This window comes from Vespula pensylvanica, chromosome 5 (genome assembly GCF_014466175.1).
Source record: "Vespula pensylvanica isolate Volc-1 chromosome 5, ASM1446617v1, whole genome shotgun sequence".
NCBI lineage: Eukaryota > Metazoa > Arthropoda > Insecta > Hymenoptera > Vespidae > Vespula > Vespula pensylvanica.
The window spans coordinates 2,041,241-2,056,975 of NC_057689.1; the positions used below are offsets into that span (position 1 = coordinate 2,041,241).

Consider the following 15,735-nt stretch of genomic DNA (forward strand, 5'->3'; position numbering starts at 1 on the left):
ATGTACGTATGTATGTACGTATGTACGTATGTATGTACGTATGTACGTATGTATGTACGTATGTACGTATGTATGTACGTATGTATGTACGTATGTACGTATGTATGTATGTATGTATGTATGTATGTATGTATGCAAATATACATACATATATAAATATACATTTCGCACTTAGAACAATGAATTATCAGTGGAAAGGTAGAGAAATATTTTTTTTCAAAATTTCGAAAGTCGAAATAAGTATAAAATATTAGGTTAACCTCATAATTTGATGGACAGATATATATATAACAGATTAATGGAAGAAAACGGAACTTCATCGTTCTTACATGCAATTTGCGATCATTTCTTCCTACGTTCGAGAATATCTTAACGATCGTCGATGAAACTTTTAGTTAAAAAAGGACGACGTTAGAAGTGAGACGACCACGACGATACGATGATAAATTTTACGAGAAAGGATGAAAAAGCGAGAGAGATAGAGATAGAAATCGATCGTCTCGTTTCAACGAGATAAAACATTGACATGAGTTATGTACATATATATGTATATCGTGAAAGTTAGCTCTCTTCTCGGAAAAATTGTTTTTATTTTCGTAAAAGGTTCCTAATATTATATCTTACATACGTACATATTTATATGTTCCAAGCTCGATAACCTCTTCAACGAACAACAAGATGTCTTCTCTCTCTTGACGAATATCGATTCTTCTTTATTTCTGGCCTGCGTAAAAACACTTCACAAAATATGTATGTTCGTATGTAATATGTATGTATGTTGATATATTGCAAGGAAGAATCGCGAAGGTCGAAGAACGACGATTGAAAGTCGCGCCTTAACTAAGCGCGGAAAATTCGAAATGGTATGTGTCTTCTTGTCTAACCTCGATTAGGAAGTACGAACGAACTATGAAAGTGTAAGAGAAGGACCAAGGAAAACCTTGGCCCGATTCGTGTTGTCTGTCATGGGACGGACATGAGAAAGAGAGAAAGATAATTACGATGTGATGACGATATCAAGCAGAACGTGCTTTTCATCGATCGACGAACCAACGAGAAATATCTTAGATAATATCTATGTTAGAGTATCAGGATAGTTCGACCGACAATGATCACACGCGATCGTTCAGGTGTTCGACCGCGTTCGATCGATGTATACATGTATAAACACACACAGAAACACACACGCACACACATCTATAGAAGAAAAACAAATTGCAATATTAACGAAAAAAAAAAAACGAAAACAAGCCGGTGAGGACAAGAACCTGAATAGTTTCAAGGTCGAACTAGAAAATCGAACTGACCGTTTCTAAAAAAAAAAAAAAAAAAAACTTATCACAGACCACGTGGTACTTAGTTACGACGTGCTGCGAATAATAACAATGGATGGGTTAGTCGTGTAATAGCAATGTATGTATATAGTACATGATCAACTACAAGGAGATACTTTCCTCGACACACGCATAACATTCCCTTTCTGCATTGAGTACTAATTCTAATGCTATACATATGCGTATACTTATTCCTATGGTGTCGTCATTCTATAATTCGTTTCTACCAATAACCAATAGGAATTGATTTATCATTTTTCCAATATGGCGACGCACTTTATTAAAAATGCCCATTGATGCCGCGATTCGCATGAAATACATTTTCGATAAATTTCGAGAGATAAGAACATGTAACATTAAAATATCGAGAGGTTATACGGATATTGTTATAATTATGACGTAGAGTTTCTGAAAGTGAAATTGCGCGAAATGAAAGAAAAAAGAAAAAAATCACATGAAAAAAGGCCGAATCAAAATCGTTTATGAAAATTCAAAGATAATACTCACAAAACAACATTCATAATATTAAGTTAAAGCTCACGACGAACGTAAAAAGAACGATCTATTTTCTTCCCGAGTATGCGATCGAACGAATATAATCGAATGAAAAATAAAGAAAATGAAAAGAAAAAGAAATTAACCTGTAAAACCGACGCTCATTTCGTATCCCCCTTTTTTACGATCCGATGTCCTGCGTCCAGCATGCATCGCGGCGTTGTCTCGTAGTTTAATCTCGTGGTGCTTAGGTACACGTTGATCTTATCATTCTGTAATTTACTTTTAGTATGGAAAACCCGATACACACTCCTTTATATCAGGTATCACGCAAAAGCAGAAAAGAGGGTTGCACTCTCTTTTCGCTTTGATAAAAAGAATTCTCGTCGATGTGAGGAGCTTTGAAAAACGTCTTTTGAGGATTTTTTCTTTTTCTTTTTTTTTCTTTCTTTCTTTTTTTTTTTTTTTTTAAGAACACCGCACTTAAACGTAATTCTCTTATAAGGAAGCACGAAAGAAAAAAAGAAAATATTGAGAAGCTTACCGTAGTGTACGAAGAACTTGCAAAGAAAATAAAGAATACGCCGGAGTACTTCGTCGAAAGGCCCACACCTAAGGTCCTTCGAGCAGCGTTAAAGCACTTCTTAAAGAAAAAAAAAGAGAGGAAGACGAAAAGGAAGAAGAAAAACAGAAGAGAGAAAGTCGCGCTTTCTCAAGCAGGTCGACGAGGTAACAACGAGGAGGAGAGTTATGCGATCGTTCCATTAAAACTTGATGTCCTCGATCACTAGGAAACACGAAAGCACACGCACTTCTCTCCTTTTTCGTCGTCTCACGTAGACGTCGACAACGATTACACGATGATAGTAGCAAGTATAGATTACTCGCGAAGAAGACGAAGATGCTTGTCGACGACGACGACGACGACGACGACGACGACGACGACGACGAGCAACTACGCATCGAGTCTCGTGTTCAATTTGTATACACGTTGAAACGCGTAAAAACGTTTTATCGAACACCGACGAATAATCATGACGACGGTGGGGTCGTTCGTTTGGTTAATCGGTGGTATAATAGTAATAACGCGAAAACTGTGCTACCAAAAGCTATGAGGATTTCGACGATGACAGAACGTGAACACGAACATCCGAGATTCGTCTTACGCGAGCTGGTGTTTACTACTGAAAGCGACAACGCGCCGACGTAACTCTCCTCTCGAGTCCCCAACGAATCGGGGGACAAGGACCGGGGTACCCGAGCCACTTCGGACCGGAGTGCAACAGTTCGCTCGATCGAAGCGCCACCGGGGTTGTCTGTCTGTCTCTTTCTAAACCTTCGGTTAACTCACGAGGGAAGGGACGTCGTGTTGACTACTCGAGTCACTGCCCGAGTCTGTGCCCCGAGTGTCCTGTCTGCCGATAACGAAGGGATCGTGCGCATGTACACATACATATGGATCACGCGCGCGCAACTTTTTATACACTACTTATCTAACCCACACTGTGAATGCTTGCGAACTATACAATCGACTCGTAATTTCCCTATAGCCTAACCCCACTATTGACTCGTAAAGAAACATTTTTTACGTAAAGAAACTCTTTTAAGTGCCTTCGAATATGATCGGAAACAAATAAACATAACCTTTCAACGTTTCTATTTATTGCTTATATTTATTTATTTATATTGTTGCAACGAAACGAGAGAGAAGCAAAAATGGTGTAGAAGTGATCATGTATTTAATCGTATCAGGGATGAATTATATTTTTTATGCATATTGCGTCTAGGGAAAATTATATATATATATATATATATATATATATATATGTGAAACTCGATCTTACGTGCTTTTTAATGGATATATTATTTGGCAAATGGTCGTCTTTTAGAATTATAAAAGGACACTTTTAGAATTATAAAAAGATATTTAGAATTTTTAGAGATCTAATTTATCTACTATGGGTATATTACGAACGTACTTGTAGTGTCCTCTGGTAGTAAATCTATTATAAAAAATGTTATGAAAAGAAGTGGGGGAAGAAAGGCGGTCTCTAAAGTAACATTTTAATTTGGTTAGCACGTGTGTCGTGTTGTCGAGTGCAAGAAATTTCGATGGAAGGAGATACGAAAATTAAGCAAGTATGTCGAGTTTGTGGTGGTACCAAATTTTTCAAGGAAGCTGGTTACTTTTATTGTGAAATCTGTCAAACGCAAAATGAGGTATACCGAAATTATATTTTTGTATATAATTATAAGGTTAATAACTAATTAATACTAGATTATAAGGTTATGATACAACGTTGTATTTTCTTTGTTCAGGAAATAATAGAAGAAGTGTTAGAAATTCGTGCAGATCCATCGACGAAACTGCGAAAGATTACAATAAAACAACAGAAAGATCGAAAACATGGTTAATATTATATTCTGTATATAATTATACTCGTCTTGTTTGTTTACTGAGTATCCGTTGAAATCATTTTCGATAGTATTATTAAAACTTATATATTAAATTTGAATCACTATACAGGTGAAAATCAAGGGTGGACAACATGGGAAATATATAATTTTGTTTTAATTGGATTAACCGATGAACTGATAGAACTTGGAGCTTCACTGGATATAAAATTGACTGTGCTACAATTATGGGCGGCATATTTAAGTAAACTAGAAGTAGCATTCACTTCAATAAACAAAAAATGTTTACCAAAGCTTTCTAAAAGATATCATAAAAAGTTGGTTTATATCGTTTCGATCGTATTAAGATGTAAGCTTCAAAATTTTTTTATATTCATAACCATTTCTTTACAGAGATGCAGAGATCATTTATGGTAAAGTTCGATCACAAAAGAAAATCAAAAGACGGAATAGAACAAATATAAATAGTGCAAGTAATTCTATGGCTTCTGGTACTCAAAGCGATGGTGGTTCACAAACATTTCACAGAAATAAAGTACTGTATTATAGTATAAAATTCTTTGCTTTATAAAAAAATTGATGAAATGAAGATTAAAATAATACATGTTATTTCAATTGGTTTTAACAGAGACTCATGATAAATGCGGATTATGAGAAATATGTGAAATCTCAAACAAATTCTGATACTTTTAGTGGAGTTACAGTTCAAAGTGGTTACAGTTCTGATGGAGGAACATCATTTGAAGCAGAAGGAAAGTACGTTTTGCTTATAACTGATACAATATAAAATGAAACTTGCATATGTTTTAGAATACGTATTAATTAAAACTTTTTATATAGGGTATCCTTTAGCAAACATGCAAAAGAGGAAACTAGAAAAATAAAAGTATTATCTAAAAAAGTTCCTTTTGGAAAAAGGATTAAATACAAAAAAACACATATTACTACTCAATATAAAACAGGACCGTATATAATTACTCCGATGAAACTGTGGGCTATTGTTTATCTTGCTTTAAGAATTCATAAAGAATCAATACAGTTAAGTGATATGTTAAGGTTCGTAATTACTATTTCGTTTGATTTAAAAATAAATCTTTTATTTGTTTATTAATTATTGTATGTATATATAATGTGATTTATTAGATATGCAAGAGAGGGTCATATGTCTTACTATAGATTAGATCATTTAGTTCCATCTGAAGTAAAATTGTCTCAGAATGATGTGAATTTTTTATCACAAAACACAGAAATAACCCATAAAGGTATGAGAAGAATAGCTGCAAGTATGGCAAAATTTATTGGAATTAAGAAAATGAGTTGTCCAAATCTTTTTCCACTGATCAATCGTTATTGTCAGGAATTAGCATTACCAAGTATGAAAACTTTTAATATTTAACTTCTTAATATATAAAAAATGTATTACATTATTTCTTAAAATATTTTTTAGGAGGAGTACTACTATATGCTGAAAGATTAATTGCTCTCTCTCCTCCAACAATGATTTTTGATTATAAAAAACCATGCATCCCTAACTATGAAGCGCGTGCCATGGCATTTATTATAGTTGTGTTAAAAGTGTTATTTGGATTGGATGGTATAACAGAGCATATTATTAGTAAGACTGCAGAACATATTAATAAGTAAGTTGTGTGTTATTTTTCCACCTTTCAATTTTTTATTTGTAAGAAAAATGACAGTTTAATTAAATAGGTTAAATTTTCATTCATATTTGTCTCAAATTTTATAAAAATACTGTTATTACAAAATCAATCACTATGTCTATAACAAAATGTTATCAACAAAATAACAGTTTTACGCGAAGAAATAATATAAATGAAATATACCAATTTAATAACTTGGACAAAAATTGTATTTGTGAAAGGAATACAAATTTACCATGTATAATTGTACATGGTGGTGTAGGAAATTGTAAAGATTTTTTGGTTATTGAGAAAATAACAGCTTGTCAGAAAGCTGCATCTAATGGATATAAAAAATTAATTAAAGGAGGAAGTTCTATAGAAGCTGTAGAAGCAGCTTTATGGTGGTTGGAATGTGATGAATTTTTTAATTGTGGTTATGGATCTGTATTAAATGAAATAGGTAGAAATATGTACGAATGCTATAAAAAATATATGTGAGTCTAAATAATAACATAAATATTAAATATAGGACAAGTACAAATGGATGCAGGTATTATGGATGGAGATAAATTTGAATGTGGCTCAGTAGCAGCAGTTTCAGATATAGAACATCCCATATCACTTGCTAGGTATGTTTTGGAGAATCTCCCAAATAATATAATTGTTGGAGAAAATGCCAAACAATTAGCACAATATGCAAATATTAATTGTTTATCACAAGGGAATATGATTGCACCGACTGCATATCTTGCCTATAAATTAAGTGAAAAAGGAAGTTATTTAGCTGATTGTGACATGGAAAATTTAGAACATATTCAAACATTGCAAAGTAATGGAGTAAAAATTTTTTAATTGATCAAAAATATTATTTTAAGACTATCTGTAGGTAGCATGGGAACTGTTGGTTGTGTAGCATGGGATGGTTATAGGATTGCTGCTGGAACAACAACAGGTGGTTTAAATAGAAAATTGATTGGAAGAGTGGGAGATTCTCCATTATTGGGATGTGGAACATATGCTGATAAAAATGTAGGATGTTCTTTAACGGGTCATGGAGAATCTATAATAAAGCTTGGAATGGCCCGACGTATTGCAGAAGATGTTAACCAAGGTTGTAATCCAAGAGTTGCATTACAGAAAAACTTGGATTACATGTTAAGTAAACTTAAGGAGAATGGTGGTGGTATTGTACTTAAAAGAGATGGATCCTGGGATATATATTTTACTTATAAGAGAATGCCATATGCTATTATTAAAGATAATATGTTTACATATGGGGCAGATTTAAATGAACGCAAAACAGATGTTTATAAAGATTTTGATGTCATTTGTTAATATGAACATTCCTTTGTAATTATTTTTTCTGATATATTCATTTTTCAGATTTGTTAGAATATGTCATTTAACAGTTTCTATTTTTATGTTTCAGTGTAGCTAGAAAACAAGATGCACTTGATAAAAAATTATTTAGTTTTTGTGAATGGCAAAGGTATATTGAATGTAGGAAAAATATTTTAGTAAATAAACATTTTCCAACAAAATTGAAATACAATCCAAGTATACCATTGAAAAATCATATGTACTTAAAATTCTTGGAATTTATTAAATCAAAAAAAGATGGAGAAGCTCCAGAAGTAACTAATTATAAGCATCTTTTTCCACGAGATCTTTCTGATGCTATGAAACAGTGTTTTGAAAAATTAAATCAAGATAACATATCATCAGAAGATATGACAATATTCACTCCATCATTAACTCCTTTTCATTCTTATCTTCAACAACTTCATGATGATTCTTCAAACGAATTTCCTGATATATTAAAAACTGACTTTTATATAACAAAAATTGGATACATGACACACGTCAAAGAGTAAGTAAAATTCATTTATATATTTTTTTATCTGTGTTTATGTTAAAAATATTTACATGTAACCTTTATGTCTTTTTATAGATTTAAACAACTTGCTGCACAATGTAACATAAATTTAGAAATTATAGATTCTAGATCACATTTTGTGGATAAAATTGTACCTTTCTTTGAACGTAATAAGATAACAAATGTATCAGAACTTAAAGAAGATGTTCAAGTACATAATTGTATTGAATCAGAAGAAGAAAATGTAAAAAAGATAGAAAATTTTACTAGTTATATGGATAAAAATATACCTTGTTATATTAGAATTGACGATACGAAAGTACAGCATTATGACAATGTAAAAAATTCGTTTAAAAAGATTACAAATTTCAACTGTAATGATCATAATGATTTCATATTTGGAGATGTTTTACCAAATGGTAAATTATTAATAACAAAAGAAAATGATTCTGACTCGGAAGATGATGTATTATATCCTAAAGATACCGAAAAAAAAACTGAATTCGCGAATACAGAATTTTACCAGAAATATAATATCGAATTAACACACTATGAACAAGAATCAATACTTAAGCCAGAAAGAAAGCGAACTATTGAAGATTTTATGAAAAGTAAAATGCATCAATCTCGTGATTCGAAAGGAAAATTTATAAAAACTGTAGAAGTGCAAAAATTTATGAATATTTATAATCTTATGAAACATAAAATAACAGATAATTATAATTTCTATGAATTACATAATTTTACTGGATTAAATTTTGACAATGTTGATCTAAGTCAATCTGATAATCTTGAAGTGGATATATTCAAAGAGTCATATGATGTACTAAAAGATCAAGAACAAATACCTGATAAAGAACATAATCATAATGGCAATTTAACAAATTTAGATGATAGTTTAGATTTATTTGATGAATCTGATAATTTAGATGAAAATCAAGATATCAATGAGACAAATTGTCCTTTAAAAAACAACATAGATTCCATGAAAGAAAAATCTGATAACATGAGATTTTTTCGTCCTTTTCAAGATTACTGGATGTATCATTGTATATTCAGTCGTGTAAAAGGAAAAAACTTTGAATTATTTGAAAAAGTTTTACCAAGAAGTTTTCGTTGGTTATTAAATGAAGGTGCAAATATTCTAGAGATGACCACAGAAGATTTGTATGAAGAAATCTGTATAATAGAAAGTTTTTACTCACAAATTTTAAATCCTAATAATGTACTTGAAGATTCTATGAGATTACATCGCAGTCTCATTATTAGTAAATGGTGAATGTATTATAATTTAGGCAATTGTATATAAAAACCTAATGATATATTTACATACAAATAATATACAAGCAAATAGATTTTATACAGTATGTACTTAGTTCTGTATATACAGTATATGCTTTGTCTGTCTAATCTATTTGTTAAATTTTATTTTGTTTATATACAAGCTTAAACATGGTGCTATATTTATAAACGATAGTTTAATAAAATATTCGAAAGAAATTTAAATAAAATGTATAAATTCAATAATTAACTATCTTATATTGGTATTGATAACGTTATATCGAATAATATATGATGACATTAAAGTTGCTCATCATTGTTCGTTTCTACAATATCTTTGAAGTAAACTCGCAAAACAATAAAATTTTTATTATATACACTGACTCGATTATTACCTTATGAGGAGAGCTGTATAACTTACGAGCTTATACACATTATATAATAGACGTATAGTGGGGACACTGTTTCCCCCACTACCCTTGTAGTTCATATTTTGTCCATAGTTGTCGCTGAAGTCGCACTCGAGCGATAGATGGCGAACAGTCTTAATAACTTCCGAGATATAACACTGTTTCGATGTTTTGGACTGACGTTACTTAACCTTACAAATATTGTTTAGTTGTCTGAAGTGTAAATTGTACTCTTGTATATAATTATTTTTAACGATATTATAATATATCAGTAAAATACAGTTTTGTTTACAAAATAATGAGGTAATTTCTAATAAAGTAATATTTTTTAAATATTATGAATTTAATATTATTTTATACGATTTGTAAATAATCATTATGAGTCAGATTAATAGCGACGAACGACCTAAAAAAGTAAGTAGATTTGGTTATATTGATTATTTCATTATTAATTACATCTATGTAAGCATATATATATATATCATATAATATTGTATAATGTATATAGAGGTACAGGAAAGAAGAAGAAAAAAATACTTTTTCTGATACCGATGAAGATTATGTACCATATGTACCTGTTAAGGAACGAAAAAAACAACAGCTTATTAAACTTGGCAAAATCAATCAGTTGAAAGAAGAAAGTGCAAATGGTGGTATTGGAAAAAGTAGCAGCGAAAATGAAAAGGATGATGCTGACGATGATAACTGTCAAGTTTGGGGTCGTAAATCTAATATTTCTCTTCTGGATCAACATACAGAATTAAAAAAATTGGCTGAAGGTAAGTTATATTTAAAAACAAGTGTGAACTTAATATGAAAAAAAATTAATAAAGTATTAATGTTACGTATATGTAGCTAAAAAAGAAAGTGCTATGGAAAAACAGTTAAAGGAAGAAGAAAAGATTTTGGAAAGTGTGGCAGAAAATAAAGCTTTAATGGGTGTTGCTGAATTAGCAAAAGGTATTCAGTATGAAGATCCAATAAAAACTAGTTGGCATCCTCCAAAGATAGTACTTAATCTTGGAGAAGCAAGACATGATAGAGTTAGGAAAAAATTAAGAATTTTGGTAGAGGGAGATGATGTACCTCCTCCATTAAAAAGTTTTAAAGAAATGAAGTTTCACAGAGGTATTTTAAATGGTTTAGAACAGAAAGGAATCACTAAACCTACTCCAATACAAGTACAAGGAATACCTACTGTGTCAGTAATACATTTATTCTACTTTATATTTTTTATTGATTTTGATTTTATTGTTAAACTTTAATGTTATTATTTAATTAATCAATGAATCTATAACAGGCTTTCTGGTCGTGATATGATTGGTATAGCTTTTACTGGAAGTGGCAAAACGTTGGTGTTTGTTCTACCCATTATAATGTTTTGCTTAGAACAAGAAGTGGGTATGCCCTTTATACGAAATGAAGGACCATATGGTAATTACTTAAATAGCTAAATAACATAGCAATGTATCTTTGAGAGAGTTATGTTAAAAACCCCATTTTATATTATTTTATAGGCCTCATAATTTGCCCATCGCGAGAATTAGCAAAACAAACTTACGATATTATTCGTCATTACACGAATAGTCTAAGACAAGCTGGTTGTCCTGATATACGCAGTTGTTTAGCAATTGGTGGAGTACCTGTATCTGAATCTTTAGAAGTTATTAATAAGTATGTAACAATTGTTTTAGCTATTAAGATATAATTATTAATAATAATTTAATATCTGCAGAGGTGTACATATAATGGTGGCTACGCCAGGACGTCTTATGGATATGCTAGACAAAAAAATGGTTAAATTAAGTGTATGTAGATATTTATGTATGGATGAAGCAGATCGTATGATAGACATGGGTTTTGAAGAGGATGTGAGGACGATTTTTTCTTTCTTTAGAGTATGTGTAACACATGATTAATTTTAATATGAACTATAATTATATATAATGAAATAAAAATGAAAAATATTATTATAGGGCCAAAGACAAACGTTACTGTTCTCTGCAACTATGCCAAAAAAGATTCAAAATTTTGCTCGTTCAGCCTTAGTAAAACCTGTAACAATAAATGTTGGTCGTGCAGGTGCTGCCTCAATGAATGTAATTCAAGAAGTAGAATATGTAAAGCAAGAGGCTAAGATAGTATACCTTCTAGAATGTCTTCAAAAGACTCCACCACCTGTACTTATATTTGCTGAAAAAAAACAGGACGTTGATGCAATTCATGAGTATCTACTTCTGAAAGGAGTAGAAGCTGTAGCAATACACGGAGGAAAAGGTAATTAAATTTAAATAAAAAATTTGTCATATCAAAATATCAGGCCATGTTACAGAGTTTTTCACTTGTATGTATATATATATATTTTTTTTTTTTGTAGATCAAGAAGAAAGATCACGTTCGGTTGAAGCGTTTCGTGCTGGCAGAAAAGATGTATTAGTAGCAACGGACGTTGCATCTAAAGGTCTTGATTTTGCAGACGTACAACACGTTATAAATTACGATATGCCAGATGATGTAGAAAATTATGGTATTTTGATTCGCAGTTATTGATAAATTTAAAAATAATATTGTCTATCTCCACATGTGTATATGGAATGAAAATAATCTGTTGTGTTTCAGTACACAGAATTGGAAGAACTGGAAGATCAGGTAGAACTGGAATAGCCACAACATTTATTAATAAGGCAAATGACGAATCTGTGTTGCTTGATCTTAAACACTTATTGATGGAAGCAAAACAGAAAGTTCCACCATTTCTACTTGAACTTTGTTCTGAAAATGAAAAATATCTTAATTTGGGAGGTAAAATAATTTATACAAATTTTATTAATTATTCATTTACTTCAATAGAAACCTATTATCATTTCATCTTGTAGATGAACGTGGTTGTAGTTATTGCGGTGGTCTGGGACACAGAATTACTGAATGTCCTAAACTGGAAGCTATTCAAAACAAACAAGCGTCGAATATTGGCCGTCGTGATTATCTGGCCAGTAATGCAGCTGATTATTAATATATATTCGTCTCTTTTAATAACGTATAATAAATATAATATTTTATTATATTATTCTTAATTTTCAACAGATTTTCATTCGTAGCCTACTAAGTCTTTATACATTTCACTGTACAATTATTATATATATATATTTATATACTCTTTCTCTCCTCTCTCTCTCTCTCTCTCTTTCTCTTTCTCTCTACTTTATTTTTATATTAGAAGCAAGCTATTTATCAACCTTATTTATGGCACTTAATTTCTTTTTAATTTCCAAAGCAAGTTTATATCCGAGTTCTGGTCTTCTGTCTCTTCCTTCAACCATAGCTTTTACTTGACTTGAATTTACAATAATTCCATTATTAGCTATTACATTTGCTTTTGTTTTTTCAATATCCACTAAATCAACTCCACGGCTACAATCATCGATAAGAATAGTACGATAACCGCTTGTCATTGCATCAACAGCAGTAGCACCTACGCATACGTCATATGCCAATCCGCAAATGTATATATCTGTGGTGCCTATATCTTGTAATTGTGAAGCTAATGTTGTTTCTGTTAATTTTTTATTATCCCAAAATACGGAATATGAATCTACTTCCGAATTAGTTCCTTTGTAAATTTTTATAGCATTTTTAACTATTTTTAAATCTTTATGAAGTTCAGCACCCCATGAATCCTGAACACAATGACGGGGCCAGAGCCTTTGGTTTATTGAAGGTGGTCCTTTGAATGTTACAGTGTCATATACTCGAATCATTTCTTTAGACATACCATTACTTTCATCAATTTCCCTATAAAAAGAAATATATATATATATAAAATTATATACAAAGAACTTAATAAAGTAAAGAAATAAAAAATAATAGAATTAATAGTAAAAAAACAATAAAATAAAGTATCAAGAAATTATTAGAAAGTGATACCTAAAAGGTAAATTATCAATGAAAGATACATGATCTACAGGATGCCAATCAAGTGAATAAAATACAGCATCAAATGTTACTGTTTCCAATAAACGATTAATAGGTTCAACTACTTCTAATCCGTCATGTTGTGCAGCACAATGTTTAATGTTTAAAGATCCTGATATAAAATCATTCTGTACATCCACAATAAGAAAGGCACTTTTTGGACGTGTACAAACTTTAATCCAAAGATTCCAGCATATCTGAATAGATAATAATAAATTAGTAAAACACTTTTTACTTATTTACATATATATATAAATATATTTATACACACTTCAAATTCTTCTCTGTCTATCATTCCATCATTATTTAGATCAAAGATTGAATATATTTCTTGCAATTGATCTTCTTCAAGTGTATAAACTTTACCAAGATTATTGCGAAATAAGGCACAGCATATGAGTTTAAATTCTGACACAGATAGAAATCCATCTTCATCCTTGTCAAAGGCAGTAAAACATGCATCCATGTTTGTCCACTTTAACTGTTCGTTTCCAAGTTATTTGTTTAATCAATACTTAGGGTATTTCTATGTGAACACCTTACAAAGAGCTATTTAACTAAAGTATAGTTATTAATCAAATGCTGCAGTATTGCATATATACACATTGTTTTACTAGTAATATAGGAAAAAGATTATTGATCACTGCAGTTTGCACATCATATAAGATAATCACAACTAACTATACATATGCATCCAATATCATATTTTGTTTATAATGACATTAGTTATGATATTGATTATGATAAATTAGTTTTTATGTTTTTAATAAGGATCAACAATTAGAATATAGTTGAAAAAGAAACATTTTATTTAAGTATAGTTTACATATCTTTTTTGCTTGATTGAATTACAACAAAAAATTTCTTCTCTGAATTTTTTTTTTTTTTTTTATTATCGATTATTATATTAAATCATTGTGAAAGTCTCTGATGCGTTAACAACGATATATCAACTATTGATTCAGGTAGCAATAATTCGCTCACCTTATATTTCATAGATTCTTCATAAGCATATGTTATAGATGTATCACTTAATTTTATGTTACATTGTGTCAAAATTAAAACACAATTACGAAGACGAGCACATACTTCACGATTATCTTGAGGTACTCTAGATAAATCCTGCGTAAAGCCACCCTCTGATTTATCTGTATCTTGTGTATTAGCACCGATCCATACGTAGCCATTATTTCCCAATATTAAACTAGCTCCATTCTCTAAATTGTGAAAATGAGTCTTTTTTCTTTTTATAAGAGTAGGTGGTACTTTTAACATTATCCCTTGGGATAATTTGCCATATTTTAGAACTCTTGTATGTAATGATATAGAACCATCTACAAAAGTACTTTGTACTTCTGCACAAATCAAATCTCCTTCTTGCAAGTAACGTCTCATTGTTTGTTCATCTTCAGCAGATCGTCGTCTCTGCAAAAATTACAGAATTTAACATACACAAGTAATATATATGTAAGTAATGTTTATTCAAATAATAATCATTTCTTACCAATTCTCCTCCTGGTAAATTTACACTAGATAATAACAGAATTGAATCAAGTTTAGAATTTATATCAACCTTCCAACGCTTTTGTTGTACTTCAGTTATACGTCCAACAACGACATCACCAATCTCACCCTGATAACGTGCTTTCAATGGTCGTACTGATATTAGTTTATTAACTTTTTCTAAAACTCCAGCAACTGAAGCTCTTAACGTGTTTTCATCATCAACATAAGTTCCATGACCCCTAATAAAAATACATTAAATTTTTTCATCAGTTTTGTATGTGTAACGAATATCGTTCATTATTGTACTTTGTTTTATTACCTTAAAAAATTAGGTTGACTCGAAATTTCTTCTCCAGGAGTATAAAATCGTTGTTGAACATTATCACTTGTAATTAAATGCATATCTATTCTATCTACTGCTAAACGTACAATAATATTCGGACATTCTTCCATTGTATCTTTGACAAATTATTTATCGAATAGTGAAATAACTTATTTTTGTCTAAAAAAATTACTTTTATATACTACTAATTATATATTTAACACATATTTCGTATGAAATTGTAATATGAGGAAGACAAGAAATTAAGAGGTTATTATTTTAATTACAGGAAATTACGTGAAATTGAAACGAGAGGGCGCTAGATTTGTATATGCAGACATTATGATTATTGGTTCATTCATTGGTAACTAATCTTGTAAGTAATATCACGTGATATTAATACCTAATAAAGCCGTCAGAGAGCGTCAGTGAAGCATTTATTACTTTTTAGCTTCATATTTCGTTTCACCTACTTTTAGTC

General features: G+C 30.7%; 5 protein-coding genes across 11 annotated transcripts in view; 3 read left to right on the plus strand and 2 right to left on the minus strand.

Moving 5' to 3' along the window:
- Positions 1-2,790, minus strand: part of LOC122629255 (protein phosphatase PP2A 55 kDa regulatory subunit) — a 39,289-nt gene extending 36,499 nt beyond the window's left edge. For 3 of the 6 annotated variants that reach the window (XM_043812458.1, XM_043812457.1, XM_043812456.1), the window contains exon 1: positions 2,374-2,790. The gene's annotated coding sequence lies outside the window, so the exon portion shown is untranslated. Of the gene's footprint in view, positions 1-632; positions 725-2,373 lie in introns of those variants that run through there. The other 3 variants (XM_043812460.1, XM_043812459.1, XM_043812461.1) reach the window with 2 other exon arrangements.
- A 560-nt stretch (positions 2,791-3,350) lies between these two features.
- On the plus strand, positions 3,351-9,421 carry LOC122629248 (TATA box-binding protein-associated factor RNA polymerase I subunit B). Its single transcript, XM_043812440.1, has 10 exons — positions 3,351-4,049; positions 4,149-4,239; positions 4,357-4,561; positions 4,638-4,779; positions 4,873-5,000; positions 5,085-5,300; positions 5,388-5,617; positions 5,692-5,884; positions 7,317-7,757; positions 7,839-9,421. The coding sequence occupies exons 1-10, from the start codon at positions 3,942-3,944 to the stop codon at positions 9,040-9,042; spliced, it is 2,958 nt and encodes a 985-aa protein (XP_043668375.1). The 5' UTR covers positions 3,351-3,941; the 3' UTR covers positions 9,043-9,421.
- On the plus strand, positions 5,955-6,993 carry LOC122629257 (isoaspartyl peptidase/L-asparaginase-like). The gene is made up of 3 exons (XM_043812467.1): positions 5,955-6,347; positions 6,417-6,716; positions 6,817-6,993. The coding sequence occupies exons 1-3, from the start codon at positions 6,020-6,022 to the stop codon at positions 6,846-6,848; spliced, it is 660 nt and encodes a 219-aa protein (XP_043668402.1). The 5' UTR covers positions 5,955-6,019; the 3' UTR covers positions 6,849-6,993.
- A 140-nt stretch (positions 9,422-9,561) lies between the features above and the next one.
- Positions 9,562-12,528, plus strand: LOC122629253 (ATP-dependent RNA helicase abstrakt). Its single transcript, XM_043812450.1, has 10 exons — positions 9,562-9,868; positions 9,963-10,233; positions 10,310-10,655; positions 10,755-10,888; positions 10,972-11,128; positions 11,190-11,352; positions 11,431-11,731; positions 11,832-11,981; positions 12,074-12,256; positions 12,331-12,528. The coding sequence occupies exons 1-10, from the start codon at positions 9,833-9,835 to the stop codon at positions 12,465-12,467; spliced, it is 1,878 nt and encodes a 625-aa protein (XP_043668385.1). The 5' UTR covers positions 9,562-9,832; the 3' UTR covers positions 12,468-12,528.
- LOC122629254 lies at positions 12,493-15,687 on the minus strand. 2 transcript variants are annotated; one of them, XM_043812451.1, is made up of 6 exons: positions 15,252-15,687; positions 14,931-15,171; positions 14,411-14,851; positions 13,698-13,907; positions 13,379-13,623; positions 12,493-13,246 (listed from the first exon to the last, which is right to left on the minus strand). In XM_043812451.1, the coding sequence occupies exons 1-6, from the start codon at positions 15,383-15,385 to the stop codon at positions 12,679-12,681; spliced, it is 1,839 nt and encodes a 612-aa protein (XP_043668386.1). In that variant the 5' UTR covers positions 15,386-15,687; the 3' UTR covers positions 12,493-12,678. The 2 variants fall into 2 exon arrangements, with proteins under 2 accessions (XP_043668386.1, XP_043668387.1); XM_043812452.1 differs by having other exon boundaries at positions 13,698-13,901; positions 14,381-14,851.
- Positions 15,688-15,735: the final 48 nt, after the last annotated feature.

Coding starts and splice junctions, on each gene's coding strand:
- LOC122629248 (XM_043812440.1), top strand. CDS start 3,942: ATGGAAGGAGATACGAAAATTAAGCAAGTATGTCGAGTTTGTGGTGGT. Junction 4,562..4,637: donor TCTAAAAGATATCATAAAAA/GTTGGTTTATAT, acceptor ATTTCTTTACAG/AGATGCAGAGATCATTTATG. Junction 4,780..4,872: donor AAACATTTCACAGAAATAAA/GTACTGTATTAT, acceptor TGGTTTTAACAG/AGACTCATGATAAATGCGGA.
- LOC122629254 (XM_043812452.1), bottom strand. CDS start 15,385: ATGGAAGAATGTCCGAATATTATTGTACGTTTAGCAGTAGATAGAATA. Junction 14,852..14,930: donor ATTTACCAGGAGGAGAATTG/GTAAGAAATGAT, acceptor TAATTTTTGCAG/AGACGACGATCTGCTGAAGA. Junction 13,624..13,697: donor TAGACAGAGAAGAATTTGAA/GTGTGTATAAAT, acceptor TTATCTATTCAG/ATATGCTGGAATCTTTGGAT.
- LOC122629257 (XM_043812467.1), top strand. CDS start 6,020: ATGTCTATAACAAAATGTTATCAACAAAATAACAGTTTTACGCGAAGA. Junction 6,348..6,416: donor ATCTGTATTAAATGAAATAG/GTAGAAATATGT, acceptor TATTAAATATAG/GACAAGTACAAATGGATGCA. Junction 6,717..6,816: donor ACATATTCAAACATTGCAAA/GTAATGGAGTAA, acceptor GGATGGTTATAG/GATTGCTGCTGGAACAACAA.
- LOC122629253 (XM_043812450.1), top strand. CDS start 9,833: ATGAGTCAGATTAATAGCGACGAACGACCTAAAAAA. Junction 11,732..11,831: donor AGCAATACACGGAGGAAAAG/GTAATTAAATTT, acceptor TTTTTTTTGTAG/ATCAAGAAGAAAGATCACGT. Junction 12,257..12,330: donor AAAATATCTTAATTTGGGAG/GTAAAATAATTT, acceptor TTCATCTTGTAG/ATGAACGTGGTTGTAGTTAT.